Below are 26,747 nucleotides of genomic sequence, written 5' to 3' on the forward strand. Positions count from 1 at the left end.
AAAGAGGCTTCCAAAGCTGTGACTGTGATTGCTTCACGCAAACCCACATGACCGCCTCCCCAGCCAACACCCGGCACCTGCTATCACCCACGGGTCTTCCATTATCTGTTCACCCAAACCTATGACAGCACACCTCTATCGCTGCGAGCTTAGGGGACCATGATGGAAGAAGGCACCATGACTGCTCTGGGGACACAACAATGAGGCGACTCAGGGTGCAGAGAACTGGCCGCATTCCCAATGCCGGGATCTGGTTACTGCACGGGATCAAGGCTCCAACTCCCCAGGCTATGCTTTCCCCTAAGCTACACACAGCCCCAACAGGCACCACACTGCTGGGTAGCACAGTGCAGATGCATGAGATCCCCCAGCCCAGGAATGAGCCAGTCTCAGGCAGCTGGTCATGAACTGGCCACTGCAGGGATGGCCCTGCTGGCCATCCCCATACTCAATTGCCTGCCGAGGTCCTGACCCTACGGTTTGGTTCACCCCTCTTCCTTCCCAACCCCCTCTAGAGACCCCAACTTACATATATATAATCATCTGAAGAAAGAATGATTCAAAAATTTCCAAATTTAGCAAAATATAGTAAAAAAATATAAACCCACAGATCAAAGAAGCTCAGTGAATAGGAAACACAGGACATAAAGCTACATCAAGACACATAAAAATCACATTGCTCAACACCAATGATGAAAAGAAAAAAATTTTAAGTAGTCAGAAGAAAAGAGACACACTATACACAGGAATAAACATAAGGATTACAAAAGATTTCTCATCAGAAACAGTGTAAGGGAGAAGATCGTAGAGCAACATCATTAAAGTACTCACAAGGGGGGTAAATCCTCTCAATTTATAATTGTAGACTGAGTGAAAATATTTTTTAAAATAGTTAAAATATATTTTTCATATATGAAAGATTGAATTTTTTTATCACCAGCAGATTCGTAATGTAAGAAATGTTAAAAGAAGTCCTGCAAGCAGAAATAGAAATTTTTCCAGATACAAATAACGATCTATGCCAAGAAATGCAAAAAAAAACAAAGAAATAAATGCATAGGAAAAAATATAATAGAAGTTTCTTATTATTTAAATATATTTAAAGATAATTAACTATTTAAATAAATAATAATGTAATGTCAGTTTTATAACATCTGTGAAAGTAAAATACATGACAACAATAGCACAAAGATTGCCCGGGAAAAATGAAATTTTGTTACTGTGAAGTTTCTATACAAGATGTGAAGTGATATAATATCCACTTGAAGTTAAAATCCTATATAATAAAGAGCTAATATGCAAATAGTTATCACGTCCTCATGGCATCACGCCATAATGGCTCAGACACTCAACACTGGGGAGAGAGGAATGGGGACCAGCCAGGCTGCAGCCCAGGAGAGGGACAAGCCACCCGCTCCAGGGTCCTGGGTGCCAGCAGCTGCGCCTGCGCCTCTGGCCCAGGAGAGGGACAAGCCACCCACCCCACAGTCCTGGGCGCCAGCATAGGGATCGGTCCTAAACCGGCAGTCAGACATCCCTGAAGGGGTCCCCGATTGGAAAGGGTGCAGGCTGGGCTGAGGGAACCCCCACTCCATGCGTGAATTTCGTGCACCGGGCCACTAGTCCTATATAATAAAAAGCTAATATGCAAATTGTCCCCTCAACCAGGAGTTTGACCAGGAGTTCAACCAGGGGGCAGGGCTGGCCAACCACCCTTGGCCCCTACCCCTGGCTGGCCCCACCCCCGATCGGTGCACGGGCCCTCTAGTTTTCATAAGAGCAAGGACACAGTCAGTTAACAAAGTAACTTCACGTGGTGATAAGTAGCAAACAGGGAGGGTTCGTTAAGGGATAACAGAATGATGGAGGGTTACTTTATTGCAAAAGTTCACCAAATTCCTTGGGTAACAACTGACCGCTTAGCATCCACCGTGAATCTGCAAAAGCAATGAAATTCTTCCATAAACTCAATTGAACTAGAAATTGAAATGCTTGGGCAAGTCTCTGAAATAGAAATGTTAAAAGTTTCCTTGTGTTTGGTATTTTAATAAAGACCACATGATATGAAGCTTACTTCTTAGCTATTAAAAAAGAAGGATAAGGGGAAACGACTATTTTACACAAAGTTCCTGGCAAAGCCTGTGTGGCGAGGGACCCGAAGGGAAGGAAAAGGCTAGTCATGCAGCGCTCAGAAGGAAAGTGCTCCCAAGAGAGAAAGCAGGTGCAAAGGCCCTGGGGCAGGTGTGTGCTTGCTTTTAAGGAAGGGCAAGGCATCAGATAAAGGAGGAGAGTGTGGATGGCGTGGACTGAACCACAGACCAGACTGTGCAGAGCCTTGTGGGCTGTGGCAAGACTCGGGATGTTATCCTGAGGGAAATGGGGAACCCTGTGAGCGTTTTGAGCAGGGGAGTGACACGAACTGACTAGTTTTTAGAGGATGGGCAGAGTAGCCTGCAGTGGGGCACGGGGAGAAGCAGGGAGTGCAGTGGTCCAGACAGGGCGGGTGTGGTGGTGGCTCTTAGTGCTGGTGGGGGAAGTGAGGGGATTCTGGGTATGTCAAAGGGAGCCCCAATCTGAGGGATCAAGTGTCGGGGTGAGAGATGATGTCAGGGTTTTCACCCCTAGCAGCTGGGGGATGGGTGGCCTCTTCCTAAGACTGGGAGGGTGGGGCCTGGAGGGAGAAAGGCTGGGAAGGGAGGGTGAATGAAGGGCTCAGTGTGGGAGAGCTGAGTTCAAGATGCCCGCGAGAGGTCCAGGCGGAGCGGTGGAGCGGGCGCTGGCTGTCACGTCTGGAGCTCAGGGCTGACTCCAGATGGGAGACTGCGCTGACGGTGAGGAGCGGGGAGCCGGTGTTTCCATATGTACGTGCCTGTGAGCGCACGCACACGCACACGCACACGCACACGCACACGCACACGCACACGCACTCCCATTGGCAGTGCACGCGCTTGCCTCCAGGCGCTGAGGGGACCGAGGTGTCTCCGCTTCCAGGAGGCGCCGCGAGTCGGACGCAGCTCCGCTCCGAGTGGGCAGAGAAAGGCCTGCTGAGCGGGGCTCCCGGCCCGTATGCCTAAAACGGGCTCCACACACTCCTCCTCCAGAACCATCCCCGACGCCGCCTCCCACCGCTTTGGGCAGCATCCCCGGTCGGAGTGTGGTCACCCCGCCGGCCCTTCCTCCTGCCAGAGCCTTCGGAGGCCCGGCCGCCGGAGCGCCGGGGGCACCGCTCGCTTCCGTTTCGAGGACCCCTTCCTGCTGTGCCGTCCCAGCCCATCGTTCCCAGAAGGGCTGCCGTGACCCTGCCCCATGGCGCCGTGATGGCCCCTCCCCGGCCTGGGCATGTCCCGTGCTGCCCTGGGACGGGCTCCGCTCCTGCCTCTCTGTCCGGCTTCCCAGGTCAGCACCGCGCCCCGCAGAGCGGGCAGCCACAGCCGCCTGTTCCCCGTGCTGAGCGAGTGGGCGGGGAGGCCCCGACGAGGCCCGGAGGTGGCCAGGGCCCCCCGCAGCCCTGAGGCCCCGGCCCCAGGCGGCCTTTCCGGGCAACAGTGACAGCCCCGGGGCTGCCCTCTGCCGTCGCGTGGGCCCTGGAAGAGGGCGAGATGGGCTCACAAGCCCGGGACCACCTTCCCAGCAGCGGAGTCCCCCTCCACCCCCAGGGAAAGGTCTCCTCTAACTGTAAGTCACTCCACACTGTGTGCCCCGGGCAATGTGCTTTAAACAGAAAGAAAACGCTCCTGCAGCATCACAGCCATCGTGTCAGCGACCCTCCCAGCTTCCCAGCCTCCCCACCCGCTCACCGGAAAGAGAAAAACCCTGTCGTTTCCGTGTCCTCTGCGGACGGGCCGGGGACAGGGCAGGCGGCCACCTCCCCGCCAGGAACGCTGCTGGGTCAGACACAGCAGGGGCACTGCACGCGGCTCTTCTGGGAGGTTTCAGAAGCGGGCTTAGAAGGCAGGGGCACCCACACAGGAGACAGGAGACGCTGACCCAGGGGGCGCGGCGCCTGGGGGTCGGAGGGCTGTGCCCCAGACGCTCCCCTGGCCCGCGGGCTGCTGGGGTGGCCCCGCCGGTCTCCCCGCGCTGGAGCAGGTGCCCACACCTTTGCAAAGGTGGAGCCTTGGTCCAGACGTCCTAGTGTGACATTTCTAGGGTCCAGTCACTGTTCTCAGTGAAAAGATAGAGACACCCCCAACAGGCTTCAGATATAGGTGACCCCTCACCTCCCAGGGGTCACCCGACCTGGGACCTTACCCTCCAGGTGTGTCCCCGGCTGAGGCCTAGGTTCCTACTGCTGAGCCAGGAATAAGCGAGGGGTCCCGCAGCCACCACCTCAGAAACCGGCAAGAACAGTGAGGCAGCGCCAAGAGCTCAGGGCACTGTGAGCGCCTTCTCTTCAGAGGCCGGGTTTGACCTCGTGATAAACAAGCAACATGGCCTAAGTGCCACAAACCCCATGATCTGGGGACACCAGGAGGCCCCGACACGGTGCGTGCCTACCATGCCGTAAGCGAGCTCACATCCACAACCCGCCGCGGAGGGGGTGAAGGGCGGGGGAGCACCCAGGTCCCGGGGAGGTGCAGAGGCTTGGTGAGCAAGTCTTCCCAGGGAACGCCACGGCGCAGCTGCACAACCTCCGGAGGCCGTGGGTTCTGACAGCCTTGTAGGAAGTTCTAGCCCACAGCCGGGTCCCCCGTGCTCCCAGCCCCGTAACTCCTCTTAGAACTGGGAGTCAGTGCCACCAGGTGGGAGGCACACAGCCATTGGCCCCAAGCCAAGCATGGACAGCAACCATCCTTGACCCAGACACTCATCATCGGGGTTTAAACTTGACCCCGCTGCCCCGGCCGCACAGGTAGAGGCGGGGCACGACAGGTCAGCATGCCTGCGGACTCCACGAGTGAGCCCCTCCCACCCCACTTGACCGCCTCAGATAGTCTTCCCTCGCGTCCCGGCGCGAGCCCAGCCCAGGACGAACCTGAGACGGGCATTGGAGGCTCACGGGCAAAGTGAGCACATGAGGGCCGCAAGGCTCTCAGGAGCCTGACACACGCGTGCCACGGCCATGTGCTGTTTCCTCAGGAGGAGACGCGAACCTTGTACAGCACCCACAGTTCAAGACTGGGGCCATCTCCTTTTCTCTAAAAGCCACAGGCCTTAATTACACGTGGATCCAATACAGCTTCTCGAAACCATCACAGACAGGTACCCGTGGGTGTCAGAAGGCCAGTTTTGTGTCCTGGACTGAACGTGACCATTTTGGAAACATTGCTACTATGACCCAGAAAATCTTTTTTTTTTTTTAATATATTTTATTGATTTTTTTTTTTTTAGAGAGAGGGATAGAGAGTTAGAAACATCGATGAGAGAGAAACATCGATCAGCTGCCTCCTGCACACCCCCCACTGGGGATGTGCCCGCAACCAAGGTACATGCCCTTGACCGGAATCGAACCTGGGACCCTTGAGTCCGCAGGCCGACGCTCTATGCACTGAGCCAAACCGGTTTCGGCATGACCCAGAAAATCTTATATTTGCCCAAGAAAAATGGAGACAGAAGTCTACATTCATCGTCACCAAACACTAGAAGCAGCTCAAATGCCCCTCAGCTGGTGAGCGGGAGGTCCCTACAGTTCGAACTGCTCAGCAATGAGAAGGACTGACCACTGACACAGTTAATCCCACCAAGTGACAGAGGCCAGACATAAACTACATACTGTTCGATTCCATTTGTACGAGAAAAGGCAAAACTAGTGATAGAAAACGGGTCACTGGCTGCGGGGGCCAAGGAGGGGTGACACGAGAGGTGAGAGGGAACTTCTTGGGGCAATGAGTGTCTGTATCTCGCCTTGGTGAGGGCTACACGCCTATATGGAAATATCACACTACTCCGAGGGTGCACTTGAAATGGATCAGTTGTATTTTATGTCAGTTACGTCTCAGTATTTTTTAAGAGTCCCACCTCCATTCTCCAAAAAACCAGTCTTCCTGCTGTGTGCTCTCCTCCTTTATTGCACCTGCTGTAGCTGAGTTCCATGGGATGTGAGGGGCTGGGAGGGAATCCTGGTGACCTGTCACTTTCCGAGCAGGGCGGTCCAGGACAATGACACACCTCAGGAAGCCAGAACAGAGCCCTCGGCCTGGCCTGCTGCTCCCAGGAACAGCCAACAGAGACGAAGTGCTGCAGCCCAGAGATGATGCGTTCCAAGCCCCACAGGAGAGGGCCGTGTCCTGGCGGGCACGCGGTCAGCACCACCTGCAGGTGTTCAGGTGTCCAGAGGGGGACACTGGCCTCCAGGGTCAACCCCATGAGTGCCTGGACCGCAAGAGAAAGGCCAGTGTGACCTTGAGAAATCCGCCAGGACTGGCATGAAGGACCATGAGGACATGAGCCATGACCATCGCAATTCAAAGGACCAGGGCGCGTCCATGCCGATCGAGAGGCACGGGAACCCAGAGAATGAAGGACTGAGGCATGTCACCTGGAAGTTCGGCCAGGTTCTGGCCCAGAATCCTCTCTTCCTCACTAGGAAACAACCGGGAGCTTCTTGTTTAGGGAGCAACGATGAAGGTGGACTGTATTATTTCTGCAAATTTACACAAACACCAAGCCTGGGAAAATTCTTGAGCAAGAATACGAGGTGCCCACGGTTGGAGTTTGCAGGTCAGCACACTGACCACACTCCCTCCCACGGCCTCGCCCTCCTGGAAAGCTGTTGGGCAAACAGGAGAACCAACGCTACCACATGACATGCCAACCGCTGGTCCCCGTTTCTGTGAAATCACAAAGAAGTCATCGCCGATTTTCCTGAAGCCAAACCCCTGAATGACACCAACAATACCACAACAGCCCCCAAATTAAAGGTTGCAGCTGCCAGGCATGGAGGACTGTGGGCCCCTCCCTCCCCTGGCCCCTGGCCTCTGTTGAACACCACCCACACTCCCAATTTCACAAGCCGCAGGAAGGTCCTGGGCCTTTTGCAACCAACCTCCAGTGAATCTGCAGAAAATGCCCCACTCAGCAAACAACATCCAGCCTTCCTACTTCCCAGGGCTCCTGGTCAAGTGACTGGCCCTGCGAGCTGCTCCTCCCTCCCACGTTCCTTCGCCCTTCAGGAGAGAAGTGGCCCTCACGCCTGCCTGGGCCAGTGAGCAGAAGAGCTGTGAGAAGGGGAAAGGCCTAAGCCGCAGGATAGAATGGGAGGGTTGTGGAGCCCCTGAGTGACCCGCCACGCCTGCCTTCGGTCGGCCCTCTCCCTGTGTGTCTCCCCCACCCCCCACCCCCCCGCAGACAGAAGGAGGTCATATTTTAAAATCAAAGCTGAGATGCAAACTCGGCATCTGTCCCGGAAAAGGAGCTTCCCACAGTCCAGCAAGTGCATCTCAGAGCCACAACCAATCAGGCCGCGTGGCCGGGGTTAGGGATGGTGGGCTGTGGAGGCTGTGAGCAGATGGCACGTCCTCGAGAGCCCAGGCCTGCCCGACCGCCCCTCGCAGCTTTCCTGCATCCTTAGGCCCAGCCTCAGTTTCCCCACCTGGAAAGCAGGATGCTCTGCTGTCACACTGGCATGTCATAAAGAGAGAATGAGACAAAATCAGGGAAAGGCAGACTGTGAACTGAATGGCTAATCAAGATTATGACTGGACCCACCTTATTAACATCCATTTAATAAAGCCATGAACACAAATAGCCCAATATTATTAGCCAGCAAACATCTCAATGCTTACAACGCTCAATAAGTTAGTAATTATGTTAATAATAAAACTGGCGTTCTCCTGCCCTGGAGGAGTTGTGACAGTGCTGGGCAGCTGCCCCGTTGGCCTGCTGCAGGAATGAAGCAGAAATCAGGACAGAACCCTAGGGAAGCTGAACCCTCCCCCCGCCCCAAGCCCGGCCCCCAGGTGAGCCAGGAAGTGAGAGCTCCTGTGCGGGGACCTATCCCTGGGGGGTGGGGGGAGAGTCCACCTGAGCTGGAACCCGGGCTCCTCATCTCCCTCCCCCACCGCAGGGAGCATGTCCGTCTGTCCACCGGCCAGTAGTGGGCACTGTCGGCTGTCACCTGAGTGCAGGGGGGTGAGCAAGAGGAAGCTCTCACGCCCACCTCTCTCCTCTCTCTGCCCAACTTGAGCTCAGCAACACTCTGCTCCCATCTTGTGCTGAGCAGATGACTGGAGGGGGGCGGTGGCAGCACCCGAGATGCCCCAGCCACACTACACGGGTCATCAGTTCACTCAGGCCTCCTGACATCTCCCACACAGTTACATGACCCTCTTGTGTGGGGGGAGCTGAGACACAGAGAAGGGGAGGAGCCTGCCCAGGGCACAAGCAGGGCCCAGGTGCAGGCCCGGGGCACCAGCTGCCCACCTCCCCCGCCCCCCGCGACCCAGCGCGTGGCCATTCCCAGAGGAACTCTACACCAACCACGCATCTGCCCCCTCCCTGACCTCAGCTCCGGGAGGGCAGGCTGCCCTGCCCGACTTGTGTGGGCCACAGAGTGTATCTCTTGGAGATGTGTGAGAACATTTGTAAATAAATGAATTTAGAGATAAGAGGCCAACCCACAGCAATGATGGCAGGTGACCCCAAGAGGATTGGGAGTGACCACACTCCGAGGAGGGGACTCCCGGGGCCCCATCAGCCTGACGTCTCCTGTCCTCAGAGGATCTGAAGCCGCATTCTCTTCAAAGCGAAGCCTCAGGAAATGCCAGGGGCCTGAGATTGGTCCAAATGACGCTGCCCTAAAGTGCGTCCCTGGTGGAGGAGCCAGATGTGCCCACACCCAAAACTCTGGGGAGAGGGCAGGGGCGGGGGCGGTGGGATCAGCTTTACCATCATAGAAAGGTATCGGGAGCCTAGCCCACACAGAGAAAGTCCTGGAAAAAAACAAACTTAGTGTCCACACACCAGCGCACAGCCGTTAGGGTGGCCACTGTCCCAAAAGCAGCCCAGAAAATAACTGCTGGAGAACTACTGGTGGGAATGTGAAATGATGCAACTGCTATGAAAGCAGTATGGCAGTTCCTCAGGAATTACAAACAGAATTAACACATGGTCCAGCAACCACACTTCTAGGTACACACCCAAAGCAACTGGAGGCAAGATCCTGAAGAGATATTTGCACACCCAGAGCAGCCCTGTCCACAGTGACTAAAACATGACAGCAACTCACATGTCCTGAGCACATGCATGGATAAGCAAAACGCGGCCTATACGTGCAATGGAGTGTTATCCTGCCTTAAAAAGGAAGGGAATTCTGACACGTGCTACAACATGGGTGAACCTTGAGGACATCATGCTAAGTCAGATGTAAGTCACAAAAGGACAAATTTTATATGATGGCACTTATATGAGGAACTTACAATAGTCACATTCACAGAGACGGGAAGTGGAATGGCGGTGCCAGCGGCTGAGGGGAGGGCAATGGAGTCACTGTTTAATGGGGGCAGTCTCAGTGCTATCGGAGGACAGCTCTGGAGATACACGAGATGCTGCTGCACAGTGATGTGCGGGCTCTCAGTGCCGGGGAACTGAGCACTTAGCAATGGTGCGGGTGGTCAGTTTCATGTCTCGTGCATTCACAAGTCTTCAGTGTCCACGCCTATTCAAGATCCAGGCGCCTAGTCCTCACTGCCCCGCCAGCGACCACATCCCACTTTTGTTTTGCCACGGGGTGTCTCCCCTTCAGCTTCATCTCCATCTGGTGTCAATTCTATTAGTGGCAGAATAAGACTCAAGTTAACTTTTCTCCCAAGAAAGGACCAAACCCAGAAGCAAGCAACTTGCCAGGAGCAAAGATAGGAAAATAAGCCAAGGCCGGTCCTAAAGGTGGGGCCCCGCCCAGAGGGAGGGGCTCTCATCTCCCCAAACCTTGCCATTTGGGGAGAGGAAGGGCAGGGTAGACGGAGGGCCAGGTTACAACCCACAACATGCATTATCGCTGTCCTTCCTGGTTCTAAATGTTCCTTTGGATGAGTCACAAAGGTTAACTGCAGGCTCTTAAATTAAAAACCCGCAGGGTGTTCCTTTTATAGCCTGTCCTCAGGAGACCTCTCACTGTGTTCCCTCTGTCCTCATCCCTACTGGCAGCTGCTCCTAGCACGCGTGTTTACAGAAATTCCAGTAGTCATTGCATGTTCCTTCCATGTGATTAAGTGTTGCCAGAGAGGGGCTGGTTGAATAGATCTTCCCTCTGAGGGAGCAGGAAGGCAGCACAGCCAGTGTGCTGCTTGTGCCACCTACTGGCCAGTGCCGGGATCACACACCCGACGTCGAAGGGGTGCACAGGTCAGAACCACTGTTCCACCCACCCTGAAGGACAGAGGCGACTAGGAAATGACCCCAGCCAACTGCCCCACACTGGACCCGGTCCCCAGACCTGTGTTCCCGTCAAGGGAAATGAAAGCCAAGGAAGCAGCCCGTGGTCTCCCGCTTCCAGGAGAAGGGCCTTCGGGACACAGGGGCCTTGCATGCTGACCTGGTGATGCGGGGAGAAGACCCACTGCGGCCCATAACTGTACCACTGGCCATGTGGCATTTGACAAATACTGTCCAGACCTGGGCGTGATCAATAAGGACCCCGCACAAGCGGCCCCTCGGGGCCGGGCTTCTGAGGGCCCTTCCCCGAAGCTGGAAAACACAACACATGACCAGGTTAGAAACACTTGTGCTGCCCAGCCCCAAGTGACAGAGGCCCGCAGGCGTGCCAAGGAGATGGAGCAGACGCAGCCTCCGAGCCGTGACATGCCATCCGAGCCGGCGGGAGGGCTGCAGGAGGCAGAAGAGGAGAAACCCTCCCTCTGACTCTCATTCTCCTCGGCTGCTTATCGCCCCTGTGAAAAGGGAGGCCCCTTCCAAGAAGCCGGCCCCTGAGAACGGGGCCGTGTCTCCTGGGTGACATCAGAGCCGCCCTCTCTGACCTGCTGGCACCACACCACAGGGAAAAGATGAGATGTCAACAGACGGGATGAGGTCCTGGACTTCCAGGCTGCAGAGGGAAGAAGGCAGAGCAAGGGTGAGAGAGGGTGGCTTCTCCCCGATGCTGTTGCACTCTGAGCTGGGCCTGGCCACTTCCCGGGGCGCGGCTTCTGTGCAGGCTCGTTAGATTAGAGCTGAGAGCTGAAAGCCAGCGCCCCTCAGTGCTCCCCGCTCTGAACACTAGAACCCCCTGGCTGGTTGAGGAGTAAACTGATCATTACAGGATCAAGAGAGCAAGCAAATCACTGAGTGCTGGAGAAAGAGGCGGACCGCAGGGACAGCCCCCGGCTCATCCTGAATGAGAAGATGACCACCCAGCGGGTGGCCGGCCTGGCTCTCCACCACAGCCACTCCAGCAGATGGTACCTGCTCAGGTTCTGAACCTTGAGTGGGCACACATGACCACCGGCCCCAAATCACGATGGCACCTTAAAAGCAAGGAAGGCTGTGAATGTAATATTTTGGGATTCGGCACTGGGAGGCAGGATTTACGCCGCGGAGAGCTACAGACTATGAAGAGCGTGTTGAAAAGATGTGGGGGAGCTACGAAGGCTACGTCACAGGAGGAAGGGGGACAGGGACACTGTCTGAGCCACACTCCAGAGGAATGGGGCTCAGAACCCCTGCCTGCTTCGGGATGACAGAGGAAAACAACGCCTGGCCCTGGGGAAAGCAGGAAGAAGGTTGCTGTTCACCAACAAAATCTCCTCCATGAAGGGACTCCACATCGGCAGTGCAGCTCCGGTCACTGTCTGGCAGTAATTGGGGTGAGGCTGGGGCTCCCCGCTTATGTCCCCCTCTCACAGGGACCACTGCTCTGCAGGGCCGATGAGCAATGCCTGGAGACTGGCTTGTTTCACTTTCCCATACACTTTGTCCTCATTTATTTCGGGTGGGGGGTACATTCAGTCCCTGCTACTCCACCTTTGGGGAAGCAGAGTGCAGAGCAATGGTTCCTGAGGGTTGGGAACTGAGTAGACACTATGGACTCCATCTGTCAGCCTCAGAGCCTCAGAGGAGGCGACTCCATCAGCTGGGCTCTCAAGCCCTCCAACACATGGCTTGTTTGGGTTTTGTTTTTGTTTTTGACTTTAGAGAGAGGAAAGTAGGGAGAGAGGGATGAAGGGAAGGTAGGGGGAGAGAGAGAGAGAGAGAGAGAGAGAGAGAGAGAGAGAGAGAGAGAGAGACAGCTTGTTGTTCCACTTATTGATACATTCATGGTTGATTCTTATATGTGCACTGACAGGGAGTCAAACCTGGAACCTTGAAGTATCTGGACAACACTCTAACCAACTGAGCTGCCTGGTCAGGCCCAACACATGGTTATTTTAAATCTGTGTGATAGATTGTATGATGGTCTGTTTCTTTGGGTGCCCATAGTTATATAGTCACATCCTTGTCATGCCTCATAGTGGACGAAGTATACAGTTAACCCTTGGACAATGCAGGGGTTAGGGCACTGACCCCTGCATAATTGAAAATCTAGGCATAATGTTTGACTCCCCCCTCACTTAACTACAATTCTGCTTCAGAATCCACAGGGGATTGGTTCCAGGATCCCCAGTGGATACCAAAATCTAAGGATGCATATCCTACCTAATAAAAAAGTAATATGCAAATTGACCCTAATTCCGCTACATCCACAAGCCACGCCCACCAGCCAATCAGGAGCAAATATGCAAATAGACCCAACCAAGATGGCTACAGCCACAGAGAGCAGGAGGGAGGCTTGGGTTTCCCCGGTAACAAAGGAAGCCAAGCTTTCCGCCTGCCGTTGCTGGCCTAAGCCTCCACTCAAGGCTACAAAGTTTCAATTATAGAAGGTAAACAAAGCTAAACAGAAATGGCGGCAGCCACTGAGCTGGAAAGAGCAGGAGGCAAGGGTTTCCCCCGGCAATGGAAGAAGCAAAGCTTCTGCAGCCCTGGCTGGCCTAGGCCTCTGCTCCAGGCTACAAAGTTTCAATTGTAGAAGGTAAATAAATCCCAGATACCAGGGCCTCTGCTTGGGTTGCCAGGGGGCGTGGCTGGCCTGCAAACCACCACAGGCCCTTCACCGAGGCTGCCCCACACCCCAAGGGAACCCCCACTCTGATCCGGGATACCCTTCAGGGCAAACCAGCTGGCCCCCACCCATGCACCAGGCCTCTATCCTATCTAATAAAAGAGTAATATGCAGATTTACCATCACTCCAACACACAAGATGGCTGCCCCCATGTGGTCAAAGATGACTGCCCTCATGTGGACACAAGATGGCCAGCAGGGGAGGGCAGTTGGGAGGGACCAGGCCTGCAAGGGAGGTCAGTTGGGGGCAATCAAGCCTGCAGGGGAGGGCAGTTAGGGGTGACCAGGCCAGCAGAGGAGGGAAGTTGGGGCAGTTCATTGCCCCCAACTGCCCTCCCTTGCAGGCCTGGTCCCTCCCAACTGCCCTCCCCTGCTGGCCATCTTGTGGTGGCCATCTTGTGTCCACATGGGGGCAGTCATCTTTGACCACATGGGGGCAGCCATCTTGTGTGTTGGAGTGATGGTAAATCTTCAATTATGCAGGGGTCAGTACCGTTTCAGTACATAGAACGCAGTACACTGAAACGGTAGTAAGCAGTACGTGGAATATAAATAGACATTTTGAAACTAATCATTCCCAGCTCTTGGAAAAAAGTGAGGATGAAAGGAAGGAATACATTTCCAGGCAGCTACACCTTTATAAGAGCCAATATAATTCCATCCTTAAATTTATGAAAGGCTCTACAAATTTAACATCTGCAAGTTTGAGCATTGCTCACTCTATAGCTCAGCATGGAAAAGCGCTCAGTGAGGGAGAATTTATTAAAGAAACTCTCCTAAGATGTGCACCAGTTCTATTTCACGATATGCAGAATAAAGATGCAATTATTAAGAGAACTACTGAGTTACCACTCAGTAGAAATATCATAAAAGACCGAATAATGAGACTGAATACAAACGTACAACATCAATTAAAGAGAGACATAAGGAAGTGTAAATATTTTTCAATCTCTCTTGATGAAACTACTGATGTCACATCACATGTTCAGTTGGCCATTATTGGTCGATATTCTGATGGTCTCACAATGAGAGAAGAGTTGATAAAGTTAGTATCAGTATCAACAAGTAAATCAGGAAGCAAAATATGTAAGGTTGTTATACAAACATTTCGTGACCTAAGCATTGATATCTCTAAAGTTGTGTCAGTGACGACAGATAGGGCACCAAACACGGTGGGGAAAAAAGTCGGATTTGTCAAATTGTTTACAGAAGCTATTGGAAATCCGATTGTGCCTTTTTGTTGTATTATCCATCAGGAGGCTTTATGTGCCAAGGCAGGATTCACCGACTTAAACGACTTAATGTCAGTTGTTACAAAAATAGTTAATTTAATAGCTGCTCACCCCCTTCACAAGTGAGAATTTTCAGCACTTTTACTGGAGGTGGATTCCACCTACAGTGGACTGCTGATGTATAATAATGTAAGATGGCTGAGCCGAGGCTAAGTTCTTGAGCGCTTTGTGGAGTGCTTTGAAGAAATTAAGGTATTTCTTGATGATAAGGATCTGGGAAACTTTCCTCAGCTTAATGATGATAAGTGGGTCAACACCCTGATGTTTTTTACAGATCTCTCTGTTCATATTAATGAACTGAACTTAAAGTTACAAGGTTTTGGCAAAAGTATTGACGTTATGTTTGGATACATAAAAGCTTTTGAAAGTAAAGTTACAATTTTCAAGCGAGATGTAGAAACTAAAACTTATAAGTATTTTCCTCGAGTAACAAAGTATTTTGAGAAGGCCAGTGCAGCTGTACAAAATGAAATGGAACTCTTGCATATGAAGTACCAGCATGTTTTAGACTCGTTACTTGACCAGTTTAGTGATAGATTTAGTCAATTTAGAAGTCTAGAACAGACCATGAAAATAATTAAGTATCCTGATGTAGTAGTCTACAGTAGTTTGGAATTAAATGTTTTCCAATTGATGCAAATTGATGATTTGGAGATGCAACTTGCAGAATTTCAAGACAGTATCTGGGCTCAGGTGTTTGTCGACTTGAGGTCAAAGCTTGAGAATCTGGAAAGGTGCCGCTTGGAGAATCAAGAGGAGTGCCACTACGAACAGGAAATTTGGAGTGCCTGGAACCGACTACCAGAGACTTTTAGCACCCTGAAAAATATAGCAATGGCTTTACTCACAATTTTTCCTTCTACATACTTTTGTGAGGCCTTATTCTCAGCGTTAAATAATATCAAAACCAACAACAGAAACAGATTGACAGATGAAGTTAGTAGCGCTTGCTTGAGCCTGAAGTGTACAAAATACCAACCTTCAATTGAAGATTTAGCCAATGAAATTCAGCAACAAAAAAGTCACTAATAGGCAGGTTAGTTAAAGAATTCCCCCTCCCACTCACTTATCTTAGTTCACGGCACTCCACACAAGCTAAATAATATCAAGACCAACAAAAGAATCCGACTGACAGATGAACAAAGAAGTCACTAAGCAGGTAAGTTAAATATTTAGTTTTTGGTTTATTAAATACAATTATATATAATAATTATACATTTATGTTATTTAAACTATAAATATCGCGAAATAATGTTTTTTTCCTCAAAGTGACACACTACCCGAGTTATGCTCAGTTTTTTGGCGAAGTTTGACACACCAAGCTCAAAAGGTTGCCCATCACAGGGTTAGGAGGTGATCAGGCTGGCAGGCAGAAGCGGTTAGGGGCAATCAGGAAGGCAGGCAGGCAAGCAGTTGGGAGCTAGCAGTCCTGGATTGTGAGAGGGATGTCCGACTGCGCGTTTAGGCCCGATCCCACCAGGATTGGGCCTAAACGGGCAGTCGGACATCCCTCAAGGGGTCCCAGATTGGAGAGGGTGCAGGCTGGCCTGAGGGACACCCCCCTGCCCCGTGCACGAATTTTCGTGCACTGGGCCTCTAGTCCTACTCAATAATAGATGCATATGCAAATTGACCGTACCTCCGACACACCACAAGCCATGCCCACCATCCAATCAGAGCGAGTATGCAAATTAACCCAACCAAGATGGCTACAGCCACAGAGAGCAAGGTTTCCTAGTTACTCAACTTTAGCCAGGCCTAAACCTCCACTCAAGCTACAAAGTTTCAATTATAGAAGGTAAACAAATTCAAATAGAAATGGCGGCAGAATGGAGCTTGAGAGAGCAGGCCAGGGTTGCCCCCAGCAACAGGGGAAGCAAAGCTTTCCGCACACCCTGTCTGGGCCAACCCGCTTAAGGCAACAAAGTTTCAATTATAACCCCAACAGAAATGGCTGCCGGCCGCGGAGGAAGCCCCAGGCTTGGCTCTGCTCCAGGCTACAAAGTTTCAATTGTAGAAGGAAAATAAATTCCAGATACCAGGGCCTCCGCTTGGGTCGCCAGGGGGCGTGGCTGGCCTGCAAACCACCACGGGCCCCTCATTCAGGCTGCCCCACGCCCCAAGGGAACCCCACCCTGATCAGGGACCAGCTGGCCCCCACCCCTGTACCAGGCCTCTATCCTATCTAATAAAAGAGTAATATGCAGATTGATCATCACTGCAACACACAATATAGCTGCCCCCATGTGGTCAAAGATCCTGCCCCCATGTGGACACAAGATGGCCAGCAGGAGAGGGCAGTTGGGAGGCACCCGGCCTGCAAGGGAGGCAGTTGAGAAGAACCAGGCCTGCAAAGGAGGGCAGTTGGAGGTGATAAACCCTGCAGGAGAGGGCAGTTAGGGGTGACCAGGCTGGCAGAGGAGGGAAGTTGGGGGCAAACAGGCTGGCATGGGAGTGGTTAGGGGGTGATCAGGCTGGCAGGCAGAAGCGGTTGGGGGCAATCAGGAAGGCAGGCAGGCAAGCAGTTGGGAGCCAGCAGTCCTGGATTGTGAGAGGGATGTCCGACTGCCTGTTTAGGGATCGGGCCTAAACGGGCAGTTGGACATCCCTCGAGGGGTCCCAGATTGGAGATGGTACAGGCTGGACTGAGGGACAACCCCCCTCCATGCATGAATTTCGTGCACCGGGCCTCTAGTATATATATATCCATAATCTGAGTGACCAGATTATTATGATCTCTGAACGCATAATAATCTGGCCACTCAGTGTGTGTGTGTGTGTGTGTGTATGGATTTGGAGTGGGGTGTTGAAAAAATTCTAAAATTAGATTGTAGTAATGGCTGCACAATTCTGTGAATATACTAAAGCTATTGAATTGTACACTTTAAGCGGATAAATTGTATGGAATGAACTACATCTCAATAAAGTTGTTTAACAGACAAACATTGCCTCAGTTTTTCAAAAAGTAAATTTACTATGTGACCCAGGAATTCTATTTATTAACTCAAGGAAAATGAAAACATATATCCACTTACACATGAATGTTCATAACAACATTATCCATAGTAACCAAAAAGTGAAAAAATTAAACAAATGTCCATCAATTGGTGGATAGCTAAACAAAGTATAGTTTATCCATATAATAAGTCACAGTTCAGGAATAATAACCAACCAAGTATTGAAGCATGCCACACTATAGATGAACCTCTGGAAAAGGTTCATCCTTAGAGAAAGAAAACAGACCCCAAAGAACATATATCGCATGATTATAGTTACATGAAATTTCCAAAGGCAAATCTGTCGAGAAACACAGTAGATTGGTGGTTGCCTGGGGCTGGAGGGATCTGTGTGGTGATGGAAATGTTCTAAAATTAGGTAGTGGTGATGATGATTCAACTCTGTGTAAACACATTAAAATTCATTGAATTGTATATTTAAAATGAGTGCATTTTATGCTATGCAATTTCCACATCAATAAAGGTGTTTAAAAATAGATGAGAGAGAGAGATAGATACATGGATATGTGGCAAATCATTTATAGTAAAACTAGAGGCCCGTTGCATGAAGAGATTCGTACAATAGGCCTTCCTTCCCTTGGCTTCCAGCACCAGTTTTCCTTTAGCACCTGGGACCCAGGCCTTCGCTCCCGCCAGAGTCTGCCATCTTCGTCTTCGCTGCAGACTCCAGAGTCTGCAGTCTTGTCTTTGCAGCAGCACTCCGCTCCTGTAGATCCCTTGGGCCCTGCCCTCCCTCTCATAGCAGGCGTCCTGCCCCACCTAGCCACTCCGTGCCTGGAGCAGCTGGGCGGCTGCCATCTTTGGCCTTCTAATTTGCATACTCACTCTGATTGGCAGTGGGCGTAGCAGAGGTACAGTCAATTTACATGTTTGTCTATTATTAGGTAAGACTAGAGGCCCGATGCATGAAATTCATGCACGGGAGGGTGGGTGTCCCTGAGCCTGGCCTGCACCCTTTCTAATCTGGGATCCCTCGGAGGATGTCTGACTGCTGGTTTAGGCCCAATCCCAGGGATCATGCCTAAACCGGCAGTCAGAAATCCCTCTCACAATCTGGGACTGCTGGCTCCTAACCGCTCGCCTGCCTGCCTGCCTGATTGCTCCTAACCATTTCTGCCTGTCAGCCTGATCGTCACCTAACTGCTCTCCTGCTGGCCGGATCAACGCCTAACTGCTCCCATGCCGGCCCGATTGCCCCAACTGCCCTCCCCTGCCATCCCAATTGCCACTAACTGCCTTCCCCTGCTGGCCTGATCGTCCCCAACTGCCCTTCCCTGCCGTGACCCGCCTCCTCTGCTGGGACCTGCCTCCTCCGTGCAAGGCGGCTGAGATGCCGGGACTGGCCTCCGTGCTGCACAGAGCCGTGGGACCCCCAAGCCTCACCATGTGGAGCAGCCGCCATGTCCTGCCTCCACTGTGCACATGGCCATCTTGTGATAACATCGCACGCGAGGGCACGAGGACCACCTTGACTTTGTCATTGTAGAGTCTAGGTCCTACGTATACAGGTGCTTATTGTACAACTAGAGGCCCGGTGCACAAAATTCGTGCATGGGGGTGAGGGGAGGCCCCTCAGCCCAGCCTGAACCCTCTCCAATCTTGGACCCCTCAAGGGATGTCCGACTGCCCATTTAGGCCCAATCCCAGTGGGATCGGACCTAAACAGGCAGTTGGACATCCCTCTCACAATCCAGGGCTGCTGGATCCCAACTGCTCACCTGCCTGCCTTCCTGATTGCCCCTAACTGGGGGTTCCCTTGGAGCGTGGGCAGCCTTAATGAGGGGCCCGTGGTGGTTTGCAGGCCAGCCACGCTCCCTGGCGACCCAAGCGGAGGCCCTAGTATCTGGAATTTATTTACCTTCTACAATTGAAACTTTGTATCCCGGAGCGGAGCCAAGCCTCCTGCTTGCTCAGTGGCTGGCAGCCATTTCTTTTGGGGTTTGTGTATCTTCTATAATTGAAACTTTGTAGCCTGGAGTGGAGGCCTAGGCCAGCCAGGGCTACAGAAGTTTTGCTTCCTCCATTGCCGGGGGCAACCCTTGCCTCCTGCTCTTTCCGGATCAGTGGCTGCCGCCATTTCTTTTTGGATTTGTTTACCTTCTATAATTGAAACCTTGTAGCCTTGAGTGGAGGCTTAGGCCTGCAACTGCTTGCGGAAAGCTTGGCTTCCGATGTTACCAGGGAAACCCAAGCCTCCCTCCTACTTTCTCCATGGCTGTAGCCACCTTGTTGGGTTAATTTGCATACGTGCTCTGATTTGCTGGTGGGCATCGCTGGTGGGTGTAGCGGAGTTAGAGTCAATTTGCATATTACTCTTTTATTAGGTAGGATTATTTCAACTTTGCTGGATATTTGAAAGTTCTTATAATACAATAATAGTAATTTTTTTAAATTTATCTGCTGAGCTAGAAAATCAAAACCTTATACCATCTCCCCACCAAGTTTAACTTAGCAGCTTCGCCATGTGGCTGATCTTCAAATATTTTAAAAAGTACTTCTTTAATTTCCAAAATATCTTATCTTTACCAGGCTAAATATATTTCATTAGCACAGATTACTACACTTCCCAAATTAATCTAAAGACAATGCACTTCCTTCCAGAATCTAAGAAAACATTTTTACATACAGAGATAAATTTATTGTTAAATTTATAAGGAAAGGCATAGGACCTAAAATACCTTGAGCAATTTTGAAAAAGAACAACAGCTTATCCAATGTTAAGGCTTACTCTACAGCCAGTCACTGGCACATCGTGGTGCTGATGGAAAGGTAGATATGTAAGCCATTGGAACATAATAGAGAGCCCAGAAGTAGAATCTGACAAATATGCAAAAAAACAATTCAATGGAGAAAGATTGTCTTTTCAACAAGTAGTGCTGAAGCAATAGAACATCCAAGTCAAAACTCCAACCTGAGCTAAACCTCACACCCATACAAACTTCACACAATCAACTCAAAGTAGATCATGTAAAATGTAAAACTAAATATAACATTTAAAACTAAAACTTTTAGAAAATAAACATAGAACAAATCTTTGGAATCTAGGGCTAGGTGAAGCACTCAGACTGACACCAAAAACACATTCTAAAAAAGAAAAAATGATAAACTGAATCTCATCAAAATGTAAAACTTTTGTTCTATGAAGGAGGGCAAAAGACAAACTATAGACAGGTAGAAAATATTTGCAAATCACTTATCTTACTTGTATCTAAATATACAAAAGCTCTCAAAATCCAATAATAAAAAAGGAAACGATTGATTCAGAAAAGACATGAACAGACATTTCACCAAAGAGGATATACAGAAGGCAAATACACACATGAAAAGGTGTTCAACATCATTATCTATCAGGAAAATGCCACCACATATGGTTAAAATAAAAACTAGTGATAACACCAAATGCTGGTGATGATGTGGAGAAATGGAATAGCTCATCATTGCTGGTGGAGATGTAAAATGATAGAAGAGTATGGTGGATTCTTACAAAACTATGCATCTTGCCATAGGGCCATGGAGTACTACAAAACAATAAGAAGAGTAAACTGTTCATGTATGCAACAACTGAGTGATTCTCAAGGGAATTACCGTATTTTCTGTTGTATAAGACGACTTTTTAACCCAGGAAAATATTCTCAAAAGTCGGGGGTCTTATACGCCGGAAAATATGGTACCTGTATCCCCGGCAAGCTGCTGTCCCAGTGCTGGAGCTGAGAGTGAGTACCATATTTTCCGGCGTATAAGACCTCCTACTTTTGAGAAGATTTTCCTGGGTTAAAAAATCGTCTTATACGCCGGAAAATATGGTATGCTAAGGGTGAAAAGCCAACATCAGAAGACTACAAACTGTTTCTATTTATATAATACTAGAGGCCCAGTGCACAAAATTAGTGCACGTGGGTGGGGGTTGTGTCCCTCAGCCCAGCTGCACCCTCTCCAATCTGGGACTCCTCGAGGGATGTCTGGTAGGATCAGGCCTAAGCAGGCAGTTGGACATCCCTCTCACAATCCAGGACTGCTGGCTGCCAACTGCTTGCCTACCTGCCTTCCTGATTGCCCTTAACTGCTTCTGCCTGCCAGCCTGATCACCCTCTGACCACTCCCTTGCCAGCCTGATTGATGCCTAACTGCTCTTCTGCCAGTCTGATTGCCCCCAACTTCCTTCCTCTGCCAGCATGGTCACCCCTAACTGCCCTCTCCTGCAGGCTTGATTGCCCCCAACTGCCCTCCCTTGCAGGCCTGGTCCCTCCCAACTGCCCTCCCCTGCTGGCCATCTTGTGTCGACCACCTTGTGTCCACATGGGGGCAGCCATCTTGTGTTGGAGTGACAGTCAATTTGCATATTACTCTTTTATTAGATAGGATAGAGGCCTGGTGCACAGGTGGGGGCCGGCTGGTTTGCCCTGAAGGGTATCCCAGGTCAGGGTGGGGGTTCCCTTGGGGTATGGGGTGGTTTGCAGGCTGGCCAAGCCCCCCGGCGACCCAAGCAAAGGCCCTGGTATCTGGGATTTATTTATCTTCTATGATTGAAACTTTGTAGCCTTGAGTGGAGGCCAGGGCAGACCAGGGCTGAGAGAAGCTTGGCTTCCTCCATTGCTGGTGGCAACTCAAGCCTCCTGCTCTCTCCAGCTCCATGACTGCCGCCATTTTTGTTGGGATTTATTTATCTTCTATAATTGAAACTTTGTAGCTTTGAGCAGAGGCCAGGGCTGACCAGAGTGGGCAGGAAGCTTGGCTTCCTCCATTGCCAGGGAAACCCAAGCCCCCTGCTCGCTCTGTGGCCACAGCCATCTTGGTTGGGTTAATTTGCATACTCACTCTTGACTGGCTGGTGGGCATGGCTTGTGGGTGTAGTGAGGTATGGTCAATTTGCATGTTTCTCTTTTATTAGTGTAGATTTTTGAAACTGGAAAATGATGGAGATAGAGCAGATATGAGTGGTTCCCAGGGGTTAAGAGGATACTATTAAAAGAGTAGTATCCTGACTGTTCTGCATCTTGGTGATGGTCACACGGGTGGTACACATGATAAAATCATAGACCTAAATACACACTAAATAAGCAAGTGCATATAACACTGGGGATACCTGAAGAAGGTCAATGGATTGTACAGGGTCGATTTCTTGTTGTGACATTTGCTATATAGTTTTGGAAGTTTGTACCATTGGGGAAATTTGGTGAAAGTCACATGGAATCTCTCTGTATTCTTTCTTAAAACTGCATGTGAATCTATAATTATCTCAAAATATAAAGATAATTTTTGTCCTGGCTGGTTTGGCTCAGCAGGTAGAGTGTCAGCCTGTGGACCAAAAGGTCCCAGGTTCAATTCCCATCAAGAGCACATACCTTGGTTGCAGGCACCTCCCCGGCCTAGGCCCTGGTTGGGGCTCAGGCAGGAGGCAACCAATCAATGTGTTTCTCTCACATGGATGTTTCTCTGTCTTTCCCTCTCTCTTCTACTCTCCCTAAAAGTCAATGAAAAAATATCCTTGAGTGAGTATTAACAATAAATAAGTAAATGTTAGAAAATTTTAAATCTTAATATGCTCATAGCTAAACACAAATGAAATTACCTGAGTAACTTACTTTGTATTTTCTCCATTTTTCGATACATGGATGTATCACTTTCATTTGGAGTCACTGATTGATTTAACACAAGATGAGTTTCATACTGGAGGTAACGTTGGGATAACAGGAGGTGAGCAGGTGTTCAGGCTGAGACACTAACTCCCTAAACCCATGGCTTTTCCTTGAGTGACTGACATACCAGAGCGCCACCTGGTGGAATGGTGTGAGGTCATTGTGACCCTGGCAAGGCTCTGGAATGTTGGGAGCCATTTGATCCCGAAGGCTTGGCTATGGCCAGTACTTTTTCACACTGTTCTGAGGCTACACTCTGAGTACGTGTGAGATCTTGAGAGAGCCACGAAGTGCTCACACCAGGTGGGCAGCAGGCATTCCTGCACTAGACTGAATGTGGACACTGAACTCACTCCAAGAAGTCCCAAGAGAGGTGGGTGGGAGCACTTGTGAGTCTCCAGAGAAGTGACTGGGATGCAATAGGAATGACAGCAGGTCTCAAATTTGAGGGAAGAGATAATAGAATAAGAGGTGGGCAAAAGGAAGAAGGAAGTAGAAATAGGAGGAGAGAGCAACTCGGTAGCCAGGGACTGCCTTGAGAGCCTCGGGGGCCAGGACTGCGGTAGGAGCAGAAGGAGCCCTCCACCAGTCAGGAGGAACGTGGTCCTTGGATGGAGTGCGTGGCACTGGCTGTCTTGAGGGGGACAGGAGGCACTGCCTCAATCAGCCTCAAGGGTCTTTTAGACAGGCATGACCACTCTGGTCATATATTTTTTTTAAAATATATTTTATTGATTTTTTACAGAGAGGAAGGGAGAGGGATAGAGAGCTAGAAATATCGATGAGAGAGAAACATCGATCAGCTGCCTCCTGCACACCCCCTACTGGGGATGTGCCTGCAACCAAGGTACATGCCCTTGACCGGAATCGAACCTGGGACCCTTGAGTCCGCAGGCCGACGCTCTACCCACTGAGCCAAACCGGTCAGGGCTCTGGTCATATTTTTGCCAGATTTGATTGCCCATGATTTTATAGTGGTTCACAAGGACATTTAGGTAGAGCTGATGACAGAAATATAAGTATGGAAGGTCATCCAGCTTGACCCTTAGAAATATGACCGAGCCTCAACTGCCCTGGCTACTAGCCATTCTTCCCTTGAGCACAAGACAGGCATGAGTTCTAATCCCAAATCCAAAGTGTTCTCACCATGGTCAAGGAGCACATCCTAGACAATTCATCTGTTCCTCACCTGTAAATCAGGTTAGTCATACACTTTACCTCACAGAGCATTACAAGGACTGAATCAGGTAATTCTTAGTGCACTGACCAATACCTTAAGTTCAATAAGAAATTAGTAACTGTTAGCTACTCTTACTGCCATTTTAATTATTAGGTTTCACAAGGAGCACGTTAAGCAGAAAGAAACAGCCCGCTCAGAAACAGGTGGGGAACCTTCAATTGTTTTATAATGGAAGAAAGGATCCCTCTGAGCTCCATGTTCGCTGCCCCAGACTCTCCAAGCCAAGAAGAGTCGAAGAAAAGGGTGTGCATGGAAGGGCAGGCAGGTGTGCAGCTATTCACCCCTACCCCTGGCCTCTGAAACAAAGTGTGGGAACATCATCCCCGACTCTCATGAGTGTGGGTCTGCGGGTGAGACAGGGAGGTCAGGATCTTGTTCCTTTTGGTCACTATTAAGGACATCTGAGTGCAGAATCTCTCATTCATTTCCACAGAGATGTCCTCCGGACAGGATTCATGCGAAGAGACACAGGACAGCAGCTTTCTCTTGGAAGAGGAAGGTAAATAATAACCCAATTCCTACGCTTCTCTATAGACAAATGCAACGGGAAGGATGGTCATTCTTCTCATCCTTTCAGATGTCAAAGGCAGTCCTTAAGGTGGGAGGAGCCCAGTATTTCCCAGGTCCCCCCATGAGTCCACAAGTCCCTCCTCTCCCTGCAGCTCTGTGGAATAGGAGCTCTCTGGCCTCCAGTTCTGCCTCTACAGAGGCCATCCCTAAGCACAGAACCAGGGGGACCAGGGGCCAGAACCAAAGGTTTCTGTATGCCAAGGCAAGTACATGTCCCGAGGCATCGCTCTGCTTCCCCAGCCTTGCACGGAGCATCAGTCACTGCTAAGTAACTTCTTGTCATTTTGTCCTCAGTAGACTAGGTCCAGTCTTCAGGGTGAACTGTGACAGGACACAGGGCCTGCAGTAGGCCAGGTCCATGCTCACAGGGTCTTTTGTTCCTGCAGCTAGCCAGGAGAATGGCTCCTTGGTCCCCAGTTTGGCCTCCTCAGAAACCATCTTTAAGCCGATGACCCGGAAGAGTGGGCAGCAGAGAACCAGATGGACTATCAACTACATTGAGGGAACAAAACTCTGGATAAAGAGGAGAAGATCCAGTTACCGCCCTGAGGACCTAGAAGCCTTCTACCGACTCCTGGGTGTGTGCTCAGAGCTGTAGAGTGCACAGGGCCCTCCTACACTGAACTGAGGGGGACGGTGGCTCTGGGTCATACTTCTACCTCCCCCTGATCCCTCACCCCAGCTCTCAGCTGTGAGGCATCCAGGTGGCACCAACGTAGAACAACCCTGGTTCTACTGTGGTGCTGACAGGTTTTCCTCTCAGTCAGGTTCTTGGAGGGAGGGCTAAGAGGCTCCCAGCTGAGTGTTCAATTGTTAAGTTATTTCAGCCCAGCTGGTATGGCTCAGTGGTTGAGGGTCAACCTATGAACCAGAGGTCAGGGTTCAATTCCTGGTCAGAGTGCAGGCTTGATCTCCAGTAGGCAGGTGGCAGCTCGTCAATAATTCTCTGTCATCATTGACGTTTCTTTCTCTCCCTATCTGAAATCAATAAAATTATATATGTATTTTTTAAAAGACATTTTAGGACAAACCATGCTGCTCACTGAAGTGTATTTTTCCCTTTAGTTAGGATCTGAGAGATAGCGATGAAAGGTAAACTAGAACTTGCTGGCTTTATGCTCAAAGAGAGAGACGAGAAAAACCAGGTGGGCAGAAATAAAATGCTCTTAGCCAATGACACATGCAGAGCAGGACATTTGTTAAAAGGCAATGACGCCTGGAGATGGGGCATGAACAAGGGTGGGAGAGCTTCGAGAACGGGGAACTTAGCTCAGGGAAGGCGCATCTGAAGGTGACGTCAGGACCAGAGTCAGGACTTAGGGACACACTAAGCATTCTCTAATACAGCCATGAGCCACAGGTAGCTTTTCCGTAAATCTACATGAATTAAGCAAACTGTTAAAGTTCAGGTCCCCTGTCTCACTAGCCACACTCCAAGCACTCAGTAGATGAGCCTGGCAAATGGCTGCCACGATGGACAGCAGACACAGACTTCACCTGAACAGAAAGTGCTATTGGACAGCGCTCTTCTGAGGCCAGGCTGGCTGGAGAGGGGCAGGCAGGGCCAATGGCCTCTTACCCCAACCTCCCCTGGGCAATGTCGTAGCCCTGGACCTGGGCAGTACCCAGGGAAGGTCAGATAGGACCCATCAACCTCAGGTCTCCCATGGAAAATGGCACCTCCAGGAAACAAGTCTAATCCCAGATGAGCCTGCAATTCCACTGCCAGGTCACTGTCTGGGAGGGCGAGGGAGACTAGGAAAGGAGGGAAGCCGCGAACTCTACCCCACGGGTGCGCTCTTACCGATGGGGCAGCAGTCACAGCAGGATGAAGTACCAAAGCCACAACCTAGCCTTTGACTTGAGGCTAATGTTTAACTTTGAGATACGGGTCACATGAAGTAAACACACTTACCGCTTCCCATGTGTAATTGAGTAAAAAGCGCAAAACCCATGCCC

General features: G+C 50.6%; 1 protein-coding gene across 1 annotated transcript in view; it reads left to right on the top strand.

The window, feature by feature from the left end:
- Positions 1-26,747, top strand: part of LOC307111955 (putative speedy protein E7) — a gene marked incomplete at its 5' end in the record, with an annotated part of 52,108 nt that overhangs the window by 20,372 nt on the left and 4,989 nt on the right. Inside the window, one exon of the mRNA XM_079792228.1 lies at positions 25,175-25,366. Within this exon, the coding sequence (XP_079648354.1) occupies positions 25,175-25,366 (192 nt within the window). The remainder of the gene's footprint in view (positions 1-25,174; positions 25,367-26,747) is intronic.

This window comes from Cnephaeus nilssonii (assembly GCF_951640355.1).
Source record: "Cnephaeus nilssonii genome assembly, chromosome: 15".
Taxonomy (NCBI): Eukaryota; Metazoa; Chordata; class Mammalia; order Chiroptera; family Vespertilionidae; genus Cnephaeus; species Cnephaeus nilssonii.